Source organism: Arvicola amphibius, chromosome 13 (assembly GCF_903992535.2).
Source record: "Arvicola amphibius chromosome 13, mArvAmp1.2, whole genome shotgun sequence".
Lineage (NCBI taxonomy): Eukaryota > Metazoa > Chordata > Mammalia > Rodentia > Cricetidae > Arvicola > Arvicola amphibius.
The window spans coordinates 56,515,655-56,530,798 of NC_052059.1; the positions used below are offsets into that span (position 1 = coordinate 56,515,655).

The following is a 15,144-nucleotide window of genomic DNA, read 5'->3' on the forward strand; positions in this document are numbered from 1 at the left end:
ATATTTTTTAAAATATTATTATTTGATGTGTATGGGTGTTTTCCTGCCATGTTTGTCTATTTACTACAGGCACGATTGGTTCCCATGGAGGCATCAGAGTCCTTGGATACAGAAAGTTGTGAGCCACCATGTGGATGCTAGAGGAGCAGCCACGCTCTCCTACCCACTGAGCCACCTCCCACTGCTAATATCCTTTAGTCTCTATCTCACATTCCCGGTAGCCTCGTCACATTCTGCCTAGATTCCGGGGATCTGGAAGCCCGTCACTCCTCCACACACTCTCAGCCACTACTCCTGCTCTCAGCTATGGTCAACACCCTCCTCCCTCCCTGATGCCTCTGGTCCTTGGTCAGTGTCTTAGTTTTTGTCTAAAATGATAAGTTGTAAAACTTTTCTAAAAGTAAATTATATCTTTGTCCTGGCAGGGTCATGATTTTTAGACAGCATTTTTTTTTGTCTCTGTGTAAGAAAACGTATGTTCTACCTGATATATATATATATATATATATATATATATATATTTTTTTTTTTTTTTTTTCAGAATAGCTTTATTTGAAATAGAATGTGTCCCTGCATTCCCGGTCTTTCTGATGCTGCTCTACTGCCTGGACACCCTGTTTTGTCTTCCTGGCTGGCAAAGCTGGGCTACCTCCCTCCTGGGCCACATTCAGTGCCATTCACTCCGGCAGCTGTCTCCTCCTGGCAGATTTAAGAACTCTGTACTTTCACACCACTTTTAACATTTAAAACAAGATCACTTATTATACTGTATCAGTGACATGATTACTAGAGAGTCTCAGAAATAAATATTTAACATAAACTCTTGTGTCTCCAGCACATAGGAATAGTTGGTAAAAGTTCTGCAAATGTGTAGGGAATGAGCAATTAGCATTAAGCTAATAAATACCCAGTTAAAAATGATTTGTAATACATATTCTAACAGAAGAAAACAAACATACATTAAGATAAATTTATATGTTAGTGATCCCCAACTTTTCTGTGTGCAATGAACACGGCCCCATAGCTCAGAGGACGACATCACAAGCACACTGGGTTCTTTTCTCTACTCTTCTTCCCAGTTTCCCTTATCTCAGAGAACACTTCTGGATGGCTCCACTCAGATCTGTGCGGGCCATCCCACATTCACTATCTAAACTCCATAGATCCTGTCCCTAGTACACTCCAAATGCATCCAGAATCACTGCCACCATTTCTGCTACTGTCACTCAAGTCCATGCTCACACGATCACTGACAAAGAACAGTGAGCTTTTAGAAATATTTATTGGTGTGTGTTGGTCTCTGTGTGTGTGTGTGTGTGTCTGTCTGTCTGTCTGTGTGTGTATGTCTGTAAGTATGTGTGTGCATGTGTGGTGGGTCTCTGTGTGTGTATGTGTGGGTCTCTGTGTGTGTATGTGTGTGTGTATGTCTGTATGTGTGTATGTATGTGTGGGTCTGTGTGTGTATGTGTGTGTGTATGTCTGTATGTGTGTGTATATGTCTGTCTGTGTGTGTATGTCTGTAAGTATTTGTGTGTATGTGTGGTGGGTCTCTGTGTGTATATGTGTGTGTGTATCTGTATGTGTGTGTGTGTGTATATGTGGGTCTGTGTGTGTGTCTGTCTGTATGTGTGTGTATATCTGTATGTGTATGTTTGTGTGTGCCATTTTGGTTCTCTCCTACCTTTATGTGGATTCTGAGCACTGAACTCATTTCGACAGGTTTGTGTGACCCACTGAGCATGTCACTGGTGGATTTCAGTTACAGAAGGGTAATTTCTGTAACCTTATTCTGGGAATGTTCTGAAAATATATGTCAATCTTATTCTAATGCTTAGCATTCCTCGGTGGCTCAGCCTCATCTCTCTGGAGCCCCTGAAGCCCTGCTCCAAGGTCCTGAGGCTGAGCTGCAGGACTTCTTGGCCCCCTGTCCTCCAGGTCTCACATCACATGGTCAGCTGTGCCTGCCCTACAATGCTCCAGGTCTCCATCACTTGCTTTCTTAGATTTTTCCAGGTTCCTGTTTAAATGCTACCTCAAAGGCCACACAGTCCCTCCATGCTCTCAACATCAAACTTGCTACTACTGACATGCACTGAACTTGCTACTTCCTTTCTCTTTCTTAAGGACAGCAGATCCACAATGCCAAGGACCTCGGTCTATGCTACATCAGTGTTGAATGGTGTCTGGAATATAGTCTTCATTCATAAGAGTGTGTACAAAAGTAGCCTATTTCTGATCAGTAAGACACTGAAAGCAGCAGGCCTAAATAATTTGCAATGTCATAATTACTAAGTAAGTCTTCTGTGTACGCACTTATCTCAGTAATCCACAATGAAAAGGTAGTTTAGGCTTTGGGAATAATATACCATTGTTGCTCTCTTCTGCCTTCCCTCAGAAGAGCAGCTTAGGGGCGATTTATAGAAAATAAAATGACTTTTTCCAAGGCTAACCTGAGTTACATAGTAAGTTCTTGCTGAGCGTGGGCTACATGAGACCCTGCTTAGACAAACAAACCCCGACCAGTTTAGGTAGTTGTCCTCTGAAATGCAGGATATCATCTGTACGGCTGTAAAATAGGCCAATTTTTAAATTTAAAAAGCTTCATTTTGTGCGTATGGATGTTTTGCCTGCACATATGTCTGCACCACATGCATACAGTTCCCTCAGAATCTTGATGGCTTCACCAGAAAATGATTCTGTTTCAGATAACATTCCGCAGTTTTTCCCCACTAAGGCTCCAGCTATGGCCGTCAATTGATTACACTTGTTTTGAGAATTATATAGGCCAAAGTCATCTTAGATATTCCTTATAGTCATTCATTTAATTTTTAGGGTAGCTCTTAAAACACTCTATAAAGGGAAACAATGTGGCCTTGCTGGCCCTGCACTAAGGCATTTCATCAGGAAGCAATTCTACCCTTTAAGGGGCGTTTTGCCAAGCCTGGAGACTTCAGGTTTCAACAGACGGGGCGGGAATGCCACTAGCAGGTGAAGGCTGAGGACGCTGCCTACAAACCTGCTGGATGGCCACATCCTAGGACCAGTTATTGGGGCACAAAGGTCCTTGCACCCACAGATCTTTAGGGAATGTTAAACACACCGGGTTCTCTTCTCAATGGTCCTGATATCTTGCCCAGAACGCTGGGAGTGGATTTTGTTAATGAGCTGGTAACCTTTTTGCTATCTGTGGAGAAAGAAAGTGGGTGTGGCAAACCTTACCCACCTTTTGCTATAGAAATAGACCTCACCCAAATTCCCCAGAATGATCATCCTAGCCTCTTCTTTCCCTAGAACACGATGTAGTCGCTTTTGAGCTTTACTGTGCACCTGGAATTAGACTGATTGCTGCCCAGAAGCCTCCCCTAAATTGTACTGTTTTAACTATGCTGACAGTGAGCAGCCTGGCATTGGATGCCCAGAAGCCTTCCCCCAAATTGTACTGTTTTAAATGTGCTGACAGTGAGCAGCCTGGCACTGGATGTCCAGAAGCCTTCCCCCAAACTGTACTGTTTTAACTGTGCTGACAGTGAGCAGCCTGGCACTGGATATCCAGAAATCTCTGATCCAGGTTGATGAAGTCCATCTGCACCCATTTTTCATTTTCATCTTTCTTGAGGTTTGCTTCCCTGTCTGACACCTGCAGGGGATCCCTTCAATGAACCAGATGGCAGGCAGGCAGGTTCCTCTTTCAAATACTGTCCCTGGACTTTTTGCTCCTGAATGGTCTCTAATGTGACTGAGACTAAAGACCACACAGAAAGTTTCTTTTTGAAAAGGAACATGGAAAATAGATGCCTGAGTCCACTGCAAACTACAAATCTGTACTTTTTTTAAGATTTATTTATTTATTATGTACAGTGTTCTGCCTCCATGTATGCCCACATGCCAGAAGAGGGCACCAGATATTGTTACAGATGGTTGTGAGCCACCATGTGGATGCTGGGAATTGAACTCAGGACCTCCAGAAGAGCAATCAGTGCTCTTAACCTCGGAGCCATCTCTCCAGCCCCCAAATCTGTACTTTTTAAGAGTTCTACAATGATGGCCCTGTAGGCACTTTCCTCCCTGATGTCTGCCTACTATGGCTGTCAAGTGAGGAACGTCCTTCTGGATCCTGCACCTCTTCCACGAGCCAGGCAGAGACTCCACCTGCTCCTAGGATCAGGCTGCATCATCAGGAACCCGAGCTCAGGAGAGATGTGTGTTTACTGTAATGTGCTGCATGCATTTATTATTTTAGAGAACAAGATGAAAAAGGTTTTTCAAAGATGTTTTCTTCGCTGCAGCACGGATCTCAGCACGCCCACACCTCTCAATGACTGTCCTTCCCATGAATGAAGAGATTTCTTCTCAAGGAACTGCTTTTTGTTTTCCTAACAAAGATGGTAAAAATTCTAAATAGACTATGACTTTTCTCTTTTCTTTTTGGTTTTTTCGAGACAGGATTTTCTCTGTGCAGCCCTGGCTGTTCTGGAACTCACTATGTAGAAGAGGCTGGCCTTGAACTCAGAGATCTGTCTGCCTCTGTGCTGGGATCAAAGGTGTGAGCCACCAGCACCCAACTGACTTTCCTCTTTGACTAAATGCAACTCAGAACAAAACTGACACTTAGTGACGAGATGCAGTGAATGAAGGTGGCTGTTTTCTCTTTCCTTAGCCCAGATTTTGCAGTAATCGTGCAGTAATCCGTCTCCTTGACAGGACCGGACACAGCGACGAGAGGCGGCACATGGACGCTTCTGCAAAGCTCATTTCACAACTCACAAGCAAGTAACATGTCAGGAGAGCATTTTAAAACTAGGGTGGGAGAGACAATCAGCCAGTAAAGCGCTGGCTGTGCAAACATGAGGATCTGAGTTCGGGCCCCCGGAGCACACAACGGAACACCCAGCGCGGTGGTGCAGAGCTCACTGAACACACAACGGAACACCCAGTGCAGCGGCGCCAGCGCGGCGGCGCAGAGCTCCAGTGCCGGAGACCGGGACAGGAGGGTCTCGGGCTCACTGGTAAACTAGTCTAGCCAGACTGGCAAGCTCCAGGACAGTAAGAGACCCTCTCAAAAAATGAGGTAGAGAACAATTGAGGAAGACTCCGGATACTGACCTCTAGCACAGGTCAATGGGTGCACCTATGTCAGGTTTTGTTTTGTTTTCAAAAATAATAAAAGTATCTTTTTTTCCAACCTGAAAACATTAAACAGTAAAGTGGGCGGATAAAAATGCCTTTCACAGGCCTGAAGAGATGGCTCAGTGGTTAAAAGGACTTACTGCTCTTGCAGAGGACCTGGGTTTAGTTCCTAGCACCTACATCAGGCAGCTCCCAACTACTTGCAACTCCAGTTCCAAAGGACCTGACACCCTCTGGCCTTTTTTGGTCCCCTGCACACATGTGGTGCATCTGAATTCACAAAGGTATACACACATATACATTAAAAGACTCCTAAAAACAAGCTGGGCTTTGTGTCTTTCACATCATGCATCCCGATCCCACTCATCTCCTGTTCCCTCTGAACTCCCCCCCCCCCCAACAAAACAAAATTTAAGATAAAAAAGGAAAAAAAGAAAGAAAGAAACGAGGAAGAAGGGGGAAATCTCCACATGGAGGCTGCAGTGTGACACGGTGAGTCGCAGTACTTTACTGCGCTACATCTTTACACGCAGGCGTTCATCACAAAGAATCACTGGTTTGGTTCGAGGCCCATCTCTGCTGCACTATTGACACTGGGCCCTCACTGGGACTCTTCCTGGACATCCTGTTGCTGCCCTGTCTCACAGAGATTCTGAGGCCTGGGTTGGAAGGACTGCTCCCCGCCCCAGCCTGTGCTCCTGCAGGTCACAGATGGATGTTGGGGTGGGTCAACACTGAACCCTGGTTCTGGGCCTGGGTAGTTGCAGAGTTGGTCAGCCCACAGCTCTCCCTCGTCCTCACCACCAGGGTGCGCTCTCCAGCATTGCCATGGCTAGTTCAGCCCTTGCAGCTATGAGGGGCCAGTCTCCCGCTGTCACAGCCTCAGGGGCGGTTCTCTCACACTTATCTCTCTCCTGAGCACACCAAGGAGTGATGGGGACAGCACTCCCATCTGCCTCAAGCATCAGTGGGGGAAATCTCGCCTCCGCCCATGCCAGTGGTGCATGTGTTTAATCCCAGGACTTGGGAGGCAGATGCAGGCAGGTCTCTGAGTCTGTGGCCAGCCTGGTCTACAGAGTGAGTCCCAGGACATCCAGGGCTACACAGAGAAACCCTATCTTGAAACAAAACAAAATAAAACCATTTAAAAAAAAAAAAAAAAAGAAAGTTAAAAAGTGCTTCTCTTAGGTTGGCAAGATGGCTCATCTGCTAAAGGTGGTTTCCATGCAGATCTTGTAACTTCAGTTCAATCCTCAAAACTCAAAACGTAAAAGTGGGCAAGAGACCCCACTCCACGAAGTTGTCCTCTGGCCTACACAGGCACACTGTGGCGTACGTGTGCCTACCACACATTATATACACACTCCAATAAAATAAAAATCCTACAAACGCCTTCCCTATACAGCATTGGCCTCTATATAAACTCAGGTGACCGAGGCTGACCTTAACCCTGAACCTCTAGCCCTCCCGCCTTCACTGCCCGGCACTCAGCACACAGCTGCTTTTAGTTGGCATGGGGGTCAAAGCAGGACGCTGTTCATGCCAGGCAGCATTATTCTACCAACAGTGCTACAGCTGCTTCCCCCAAGATTTGTCCTTAAACTTTTTAATACAGGACTGAGATGCAGATTTGCTTAATAAATAAATAGGACGTGGTATTATACTTAAACCTATCAACAACTAAGTTCTATAAAAATGCACACTTAAGGAGTATAAAAACTTTAAAGATATGTACCACAAATGAGGCTTCATTTATGCATACCATTACTGCAGCAAATTTAACTGTCTATTAGAACACAGAGCATGGTATCCTTGCCTTCAAAGTTACAAAATACAAGGTCACTTACATTCAACATTCTCTGGAAATTTCCTGTGAATCTCTTTGTAAGTATCTAATGCCTTTTGGTAGTTACCTGTAAGTAAAGAGAGAAGAAAATGTAATAATAGTTAGCTATATAAAGTTATAGAAATATTACTAAATTTAACTAAAATGTTGATTCTAATCCAAAGCATTGGTATACCATAATGGTCTAGATAAAAGCTTACTTTTCATGTTTGCACAATTCTTGAGTCATTTCTGGGAGAAATATATATATAATGCGGGTGTGCTGTTTCATACCTGTAACCTCTGCATTCAAGAAGCAGAGGAAAGGGACTTCTGTCACGTAGAGGCCAGCCTGATCACACAGTGAGTTTCAGGCCAGCCAGGGTTACACAATAAGACTGGGTTTCAAAAAACAAAACCAAACCCCCCAAAATATATGAATAAACAAAACTGAAAAGGGGTCAGAGTGGAAGGAAATGGCTGAGATTTGGTATTCGCTTCTCAACAGAACTGATGCAGAGCCTAGCTGATGTTAAGATCCACTCTGACTGGGGTGTGGCTCAGTGGTCCCGTGCAAAGGCATGTGCACCTCACAGTCAAACTGTCCATTTGACTGGGGCCATGGTCGTGTTAAAGAGCAAGCCCTCCAGTACAGGACCAAACTAAGTCTGTGATGGATGTCCTGGCCACTTTGAAGACACTGACAGCTATCAGGTAACTCCACACAGACAGCCTCAGTTTGTGCTTCCTGCGGGGTCAGGATTATCTTTTCCTGGGCATTCTATGGTCTGTGTGGAGTTTATAAACTTAACACTGACCTCCTAGTTGACTCTCTGGCATTTAAGCTATGGGCATCTTCTTAGGACAGAAGCACAAACCTCTGTACCTAATGACGTTTGTTGTAAATAATACACAGTTCTCACTGTCCCAGGTCTGAATTAATCACTCAGGCAGAAAATGGAAATAGAAACTAATATAAAAAGAATATTTTGTGGCTAACATGTAATGATTTCATGTTAATTTTGAGAAAGAACTCGTTTTCAGAAGAGTTCCTGGAATAGCCTGCAGGCTATGGTGTACTTAGTGGTAGAGTGTTTGCTATTAAATTCAAGCCCAGTGCCAATCCACTGCCCTTGCCTTAAATAAAAACAAAACACCCCTCTTTGTAAGCATGACCTTTCCTGTATGTGGTAATTACTATGTTTTTCACATAATGTGTATAATCAATTATGTGTGGTTATTCAGAAAGTTAATGTTTAATAAACATTCAACTGGAACACATTTATATGCATAACTACCTAAAAGAAAAGACAGAAACTAAATAAGAAATGAATAAAGTCAAAACACTTACCACTTCTTCTGAAACAGCTAGCTACCATCAGCTGCCATTTTACTTGTGTGGGTCTAGAAAAGAAAGAAATTAGTGGGAATTAGAGATAAAAAAAATAATGAGATGGTGAAACAGATTCATTAAGCTTTCTGCCTCTAGTTCCTTTGAATACTTCAGACCTTTGGTTATTTAGTCTTTATTAATAACATACAGGCTCACGCATTTAGAACATAAAAAATACTTGATCTTGTGTTAAAACAGCCAGGCAGTAATCCAAAGAGAGGGAAAGAGAACTCTATCTATGCCCCTTTCAGCTTTAACAAAAATCACATTCTTTTCTAGAGTAATAATCACAACCAGGACCTCTAGAGACTGACTTTACAAACACCCAAGACAGGCATGCTGGCATATGCTTGTGTTCTCAGCACTCACAGAAGGCTGAGGCAGGAGGATTGCTGTGATTCTGAAGCTAACTTTGCAGTGATGGAGGACTCTCATTGGTTAATAAAGAAACTGCCTTGGCTTTCTGATAGGGCAGGATTTAGATAGGTGGGTGGAGTAGACAGAACAGAATGCTGGGAAGAAGGGAGTGAGGCAGATGCCTCAGGCAGATGCCATGCCTCTCCTCTCTGAGACAGACGGCATGGAGCCAGCCACCAGGTCAGACATGCTGAATCTTTCCCGGTAGTGCTACACATATTACTAAATATGGGTTAAAGCAAGATGTGAGAATTAGCTAATAAGAGGCTGAAACTAATGGGCCAGGCAGTGTTTAAATGAATACAGTTTGTGTGTTGTTGTTTCCGGGGCTAAGCTAGCCATGCGGGAGCTAGGCTGGATGAAAATCAGGCCTGCTCGTCTCATCACTACAGTGCAGTGAGTTCTAGGCTGGGCTGGGCTACTATGGGAGACACCCTATGTGAATCAGGAGCAGTCTAGGGAAGTGTTTAAGATTCCCTGCCCTCCAAATCTCCCTTGTACTTCCCCATGGGCTTCCAGAATGCCTTCCAACGCCAGGCTAGTCTGATAGCAAGCCTACCCAGCCTGTGTGAACACATACAGGCTTCAATTTCAACACTGTGATGTGCATTAATTAATTTTAATTTTAAGCCCACTGCCCACACACCTATCCACTGCAATCTAAATAGGCAGTTAATTGTATTACTTTCCTCCTTGAAGCCTGTCACCTTCTCCACCCACATGTTACACCCAGGGTTCTAGCCAGGCAGTGGGGGTGCACACCTTTAATCCCAGCACTCAGGAGGCAGAGGCAGAAGAGCCAGTTCCAGGACATGTTGAGCTTTAGTACCGCCAGGGCAACATAGTGAGACCTTGTTCTCCCACCCCATTTTTTTTTTTATTCTTTGAGAATTTCATACATGTATACAATAAAATCAGACCCATTCCTAATTCGCCCCTCCACTTTTCCAGGGCGCCTCCCAACACGTCCCATTCCTATCTTCTTTTTAGATAACTCCAATTAGATAACTCCAATTTAGATAAGTCCAATTATGCTGCCCATGTGTGCATGGGTGTGACTTGCGCTGCCCAACACTGGATGCTGCTAAGCATCTTTGTATATGTTTATCAGCAGTGTATGCACTGTCTCTGGGGAAAAATCTCCTCAATCTTTGCTCATTTTTGTCACTGTTGAGTTGTCAGAGCTCTTTATATATTTTGGGTAACACCCTACTCTGTGGGTTGCTTTTGTACTTTTATTTGTTAAGCAGAAGACTGAAAATTTGATGAAGTCTAATATTGCCTATTTCTGTGTTTTGATGCCATTTCTAAGAGTTTTTGTCACATTCAATGGCATGAACAACTTCTGCTAAGAGTTTTTGTGAGTTTTTTTCCTTTTTAGTTTTATGTACATTTGTGTTTTGCCTGTGTGTATGTCTCTGTGAGGATATAGGATCCCTGGAAGAGGAGGTACAGACAGCTGTGAGCTGCCATGTGGGTGTGGGGAACTGAACCCATGTCCTCTGGAAAAGCAACCAATGCTCTTAACTGCTTGAGCCATCTCTCCAGCCCTCTCTTGTATTTTATACTTTTTAGTCTTACATTTATTTGGGTCTTTAATATGTTTTAAATTTAGTTTTGCATATGGGATATACTAAGGGTTCAGTTTTTTTGTGGTTGTTGTTTTTGAGATGGAGGACTGATTTGTAACCTAGGCTGTCCTTGAACTCTCAATGCTCCCACCTCAGCCACAGAGTAACTGGATTACTGGTGTGTACCATTGGTTTCAAACTTCATTTTCCCGCCATGTAAATATCTAGTTTGTCAAACACTTTTAGCTGAAAAGACCGTTGTTCCTCCAGGCTTTCACTACTAACTTACCATATGTGAGAGGGGTTACTGTGGGGGTCTGGCGGCTATTCTCTCGGCGGCCTTTCTAGCCCCTGAAGTGCCACACTGTTTTGATTATGGCAGTATGCAAGCACATTCTGAAAAGAGGGATTTGGAATTTTCCAACTTTGCTCCTTTTTGGATTAACTATACAGAGTCCCTAGAGATTCTATATGAATATTAGGTGGACTTTCTATGTCTGTAAAATACTATAGAGATTTTGATAGGGAGAGCCTTGACCTTAAGATCACTCTGATTGGTATTGCTAATAACCCTATTCTTCTAATCCATGTACATGATGTCTTCCATTTGTGTATGTCCTTAATCTCTTTCAGGAGTGATTCATAGCTTTAAGTGCATGCTTTTTAGCTACACAATTAAATCAGCAACTAGTTACCTTATTCTTTTTAATGTGGTTATAAATGATATTATTTTTACTAATTTAATACTTGCCATTTTAAGATTGCAAGTCTACAGAAATAAAGATTGCATGTGATTTTATATCCTGCAATTTTACTGAATTCTTTTTATTGTATTTCAATTTTGTGCATACATTCCTCAGAGATTTTTGTATGTATGGTCATCTTTACAATCAGAGATTCCAGGACTTTATATACTATCTATTGTCTTCTGGCCTTCGGGGTTTCTGCTGAGGACTCTGGTTAATCTTATCCAGCATCCCTTGGATGTGATGACACTTCCTCTTGATGCTCTCAAAACTTTCTCAATAGTGTGGCTAAAGTGTCTCATGGGGGTCCCTCAGGTTTTTCCCACTCAGAGTTCACTGAGCTCTGTAGACTCACAGATCCACAACCTTTGCTCAACTGTGTTCCAGTAGTTTCTCTGCTCTTTCTCTTCCTGGAGTTCCCACGGGCAAATACTATTCCTCTGACGGTGTTTTAGGATAGTAATCATGATGAGCATATTAAAATAACATTCTCTAAAACAGTTAAATAATAGAATTGCATTGAATAATGGACCAACAGGAGTAGAATTTCTTTTCTTTTCCTTTTTACCTTCCTTCCTTCCTTCTTCCTTTTTTTGAAATGGGTTTTCACATTGTATGCCAAGAAACTGGCTTTGAACTTGGAAAAAATCTCCTGACTCAGTTTTCAAGTACTGGGATTACAGATGTGGATGACTATAATCATTGTGGGCTAGTATTTCATAATATTTTAATATGTAATTTATAGATATACAGAAAATAGAAAACAGAAGTATAGACTTAGACCAGTAGGAACCGCTCCATCACGAAGACAGAAAACCTAAGTGACACAGCCGGAGGGTTCTTAGCATGAGCATCACAAGAAGCAATTAAACTGAAGAAAACCATTTGCCAAGTCGCCATAATATGTAAGGAGTTATATGACAGAGGAATGAACATTCCCACTCCTTAAGAGCTTATGTTCTTATGGAAGAGGCAGATTTTATAAACAATAAATACTTAGCACATATAGCTACAATTATTATGTATCAGTTGAAAACAATTTTTTAAATATTTTTTTTTGTTTTTTGAGACAGGGTTTCTCTGTGTAGCCTTGACTTTCCTGAAACTTGCTTTGTAGACCAATCTGGCCTCAAACTCAGAAATCCACCTGCTTCTGCCTCCTGAGTGCTGGGATTAAAGGCGTGTGTCAATGCCTGGCAAAATAAAAACGTATTTTAAAAATGATTTAGCATACCAGAAAGGAAATTACAGTGTACAGTACAGAAACTACATGATCAAAAATATAGAGGAAATATAATTAATGTATACTGAATGCCTCTGTCACTTAAAAAAAAAACAACATAAGACCAGAAGCAAGTGAAGGTAAATGCAGAGAAAAGTAGGGAAAAATATGTAAAGGGACTTTACATGAAAGACATCCATTTTCAGGGAAACTGAAGCATGAAGCAGGGAGAGGAACTGAGGAGCTGAGAAGGAACAAGAAGACGAGGAGACACTCGAGACCAAGGAGCAGCGCTGATGATATACAGACGTATATGGCATTGTTTACCAGGTCACATAACTTATCTGGACAGCTGTTCCTGATGGAATAAATGGCCGAATTAACCCAAGACAAAACTCTGGGAGAGCAGACAGGCCACCAAAACAAGAGGGAAAATAGAGTTGAGGAATAAGCAAGAAAGGAAATAGATATGAACAACCAGACATCCCAGAAAGGCCATGTTCAGAACTGAAGCCAGGAGGAGACTGAGATTAAAAGAGAAACGAAGAGTAATGTTCAATATATGGCAACTGTAAGCTGAAACCAACACGACTTCCTCCTAGTAAGACTCTTCTAGCAACAAACCTGTCCTAAGACTGAGAACGTCACTTTCTGATCTGTGAATAAATGCTGCTTGTTCGCTGAGGTTTGGGTAAGGAAAACAGACAAAGTACACTATAAAAGGTATTTAAAATTTTTATGCAAAGGCAAATATATCTGTCACTAGACACAAACTAAAATGAAAAAAATACAAGAAAACAAAAACTCATTAAAAGATGTTCATGAATTTATTACGCTTATCAGATAGTTAATTTTTAGGAATTAAAAATAGTCTCAATGCAAGACATTAACTAAATATAAAATCTAAACAGCTACTTACTGTATAAGAGACGCTCTTTCAAAGTACTGAATAGCTTTTTCACAGAACTGGGTATCAATGTAATAGGCTCCGAGCCACTCAATGACCTCGATATTAGAAGGGAAATACCTGTATGACTAGAGAACACCCAGAAGGCGACAGTGTAACATCAGCAGCAATACAGAAACTACTCCTGATTACTCTTCCTGTTAGTGGACCTATTTATAAAAGCATGAGCTAGCAAAAGAACTTGACAAGTTCTAAAATTATACAATACTTAGAAAATGTAGGTATGCCTGACAGTTTTCAGTTATGCATCTGAGTCATATTAATATTTAAAAGAATCAGGAGATGCAAATCATGGTTTAAGGAAAATGAGTTAGTATTTTTCATTTTAATTAATATAATCAAAACTACAGTTTAAGAAAGTTAAATTTTCACAAATAATTATTAGTTCTAAACTAAAACGCTTTTCTGATAAGCTAGGGTTGTGGGAAACGGGAAGGCAGCAGGCCGCAAACCCACCTCGTAGTAGTACTGGAAGGCCTGGGACTTGTCCCCCTCGCTGTCGTACAGCTCGCCCAGTTTAGACAGAGCTTGGGAATCAGTCGGAACAACGCTGATCAGCTGCATCAGCCACTCAATCGCTTGGTTGGGATCTTCCATTAGCTCGTATCTTGGGCAATGTCAGTTAAGATTCAGGCACCAATAAGTGAGATTGGGACGTAACAGTGAAAATGGTTCCAGGCCTCAGGGCCATGCTGTCTGCACTGCTAACCCTACATCTCGGCAGGAGGCGGGAGGAAGACGGGTGGGAGGCAGGGCAGTGCTGCCCAGCAACACCCTTGCTCTCTTTCTAGTCTGCTTCCCTATGGCTTTCTTCAGTTGTTTTCCTGCATTCAGAAAAGCAGACATGTGTCCGTGTTGAATGCCCCTCATGGCACTAGAGAGCACTGGACTCTCTCATTTTGATGAACTTTGACTACAACGTTGGGGAAGAGTAAATGTTTAGGTAGATATTCATATATTGTCACCTTGATATGTTTCATGTAAATATGTTTAGGAAAAGGATAGGTACACCTGTAATAACTTTAAGTACTATCCATTCTAGATGTAGGTTTAAATTTTTTTCACAAAATTTTAGATTATTACAATGTTTTTGTAGAGCTGGAAATGGAACCAGGACCAAATGTCTAGCAGAACCACTTGAAGCACTGCCCAGGAATGCCGGAATGTTTGCTCAATGACCCCAGCTCTCTTAAGCTCAGCACAGTAAAGAAATTGTCTTCCTGCATTTTTCCTGTGTGTTTTTCCTAATTATAGTATGACCCTAAGGACAGGGCATTTTCTCTCTGTAGTTTCCTTAATACCTAGTAAGTCCTCTGTAAATACACAAGCATTTTGTTTGTATCAACATTTATTGACTATTACTTATTTATATCTGATGATGAATGAAATGAACACATCCCAACACAAGGTTCTTTTTATTTAGCAAGAAGTCTCCTGCGGTTTTCAGTTTTGTTTGTGTCAGGCTTTTGTTGTTTTGGAGATGAGGTGAGTTAAAGGAGGCCTTGCTCTCCAGATCCTCCTGCCTCAGCCTCCTGGCAGCTAAGGTTATAGGTACTCACACTCAGCTTGGTCCTTGTTTTGAACAGGGCAAAGCAAATGTGATACCTCAAGAAAAAACATAAGATTCATTCAAAGAGTCTCAAATGCATCAACTAACTACTGCCCAGTCACTAACTAGGCACGAGCAGAATCATGACGTTTAGTTTCAGGAAAAAAGGACAAATTATACCTCCTAGGGTGTAGCTCAATGGTAGAGCATTTACCCAGCAAGAGCAAGGCCCTATGTTCCATCTTAAGCACTGCCTGAAACACACACAAAAAAAAAATAAATAAAAGGAATAACTATAATACTATCTGCTCTAAAACTTTATAAAAA

The 15,144-nt window shown here is 42.1% G+C and overlaps 1 protein-coding gene across 5 annotated transcripts in view; it reads right to left on the reverse strand.

The window, feature by feature from the left end:
* Positions 1-15,144, reverse strand: part of Ift88 (intraflagellar transport 88) — a 108,251-nt gene that overhangs the window by 34,321 nt on the left and 58,786 nt on the right. For all 5 annotated transcript variants that reach the window (XM_038310436.1, XM_038310435.1, XM_038310437.1 and 2 more), the window contains exons 19-22: positions 13,725-13,875; positions 13,221-13,336; positions 8,304-8,356; positions 6,975-7,040 (exon numbers count right to left, since the gene is read on the reverse strand). In XM_038310436.1, coding sequence (XP_038166364.1) covers positions 6,975-7,040; positions 8,304-8,356; positions 13,221-13,336; positions 13,725-13,875 — 386 coding nt within the window. The remainder of the gene's footprint in view (positions 1-6,974; positions 7,041-8,303; positions 8,357-13,220; positions 13,337-13,724; positions 13,876-15,144) is intronic.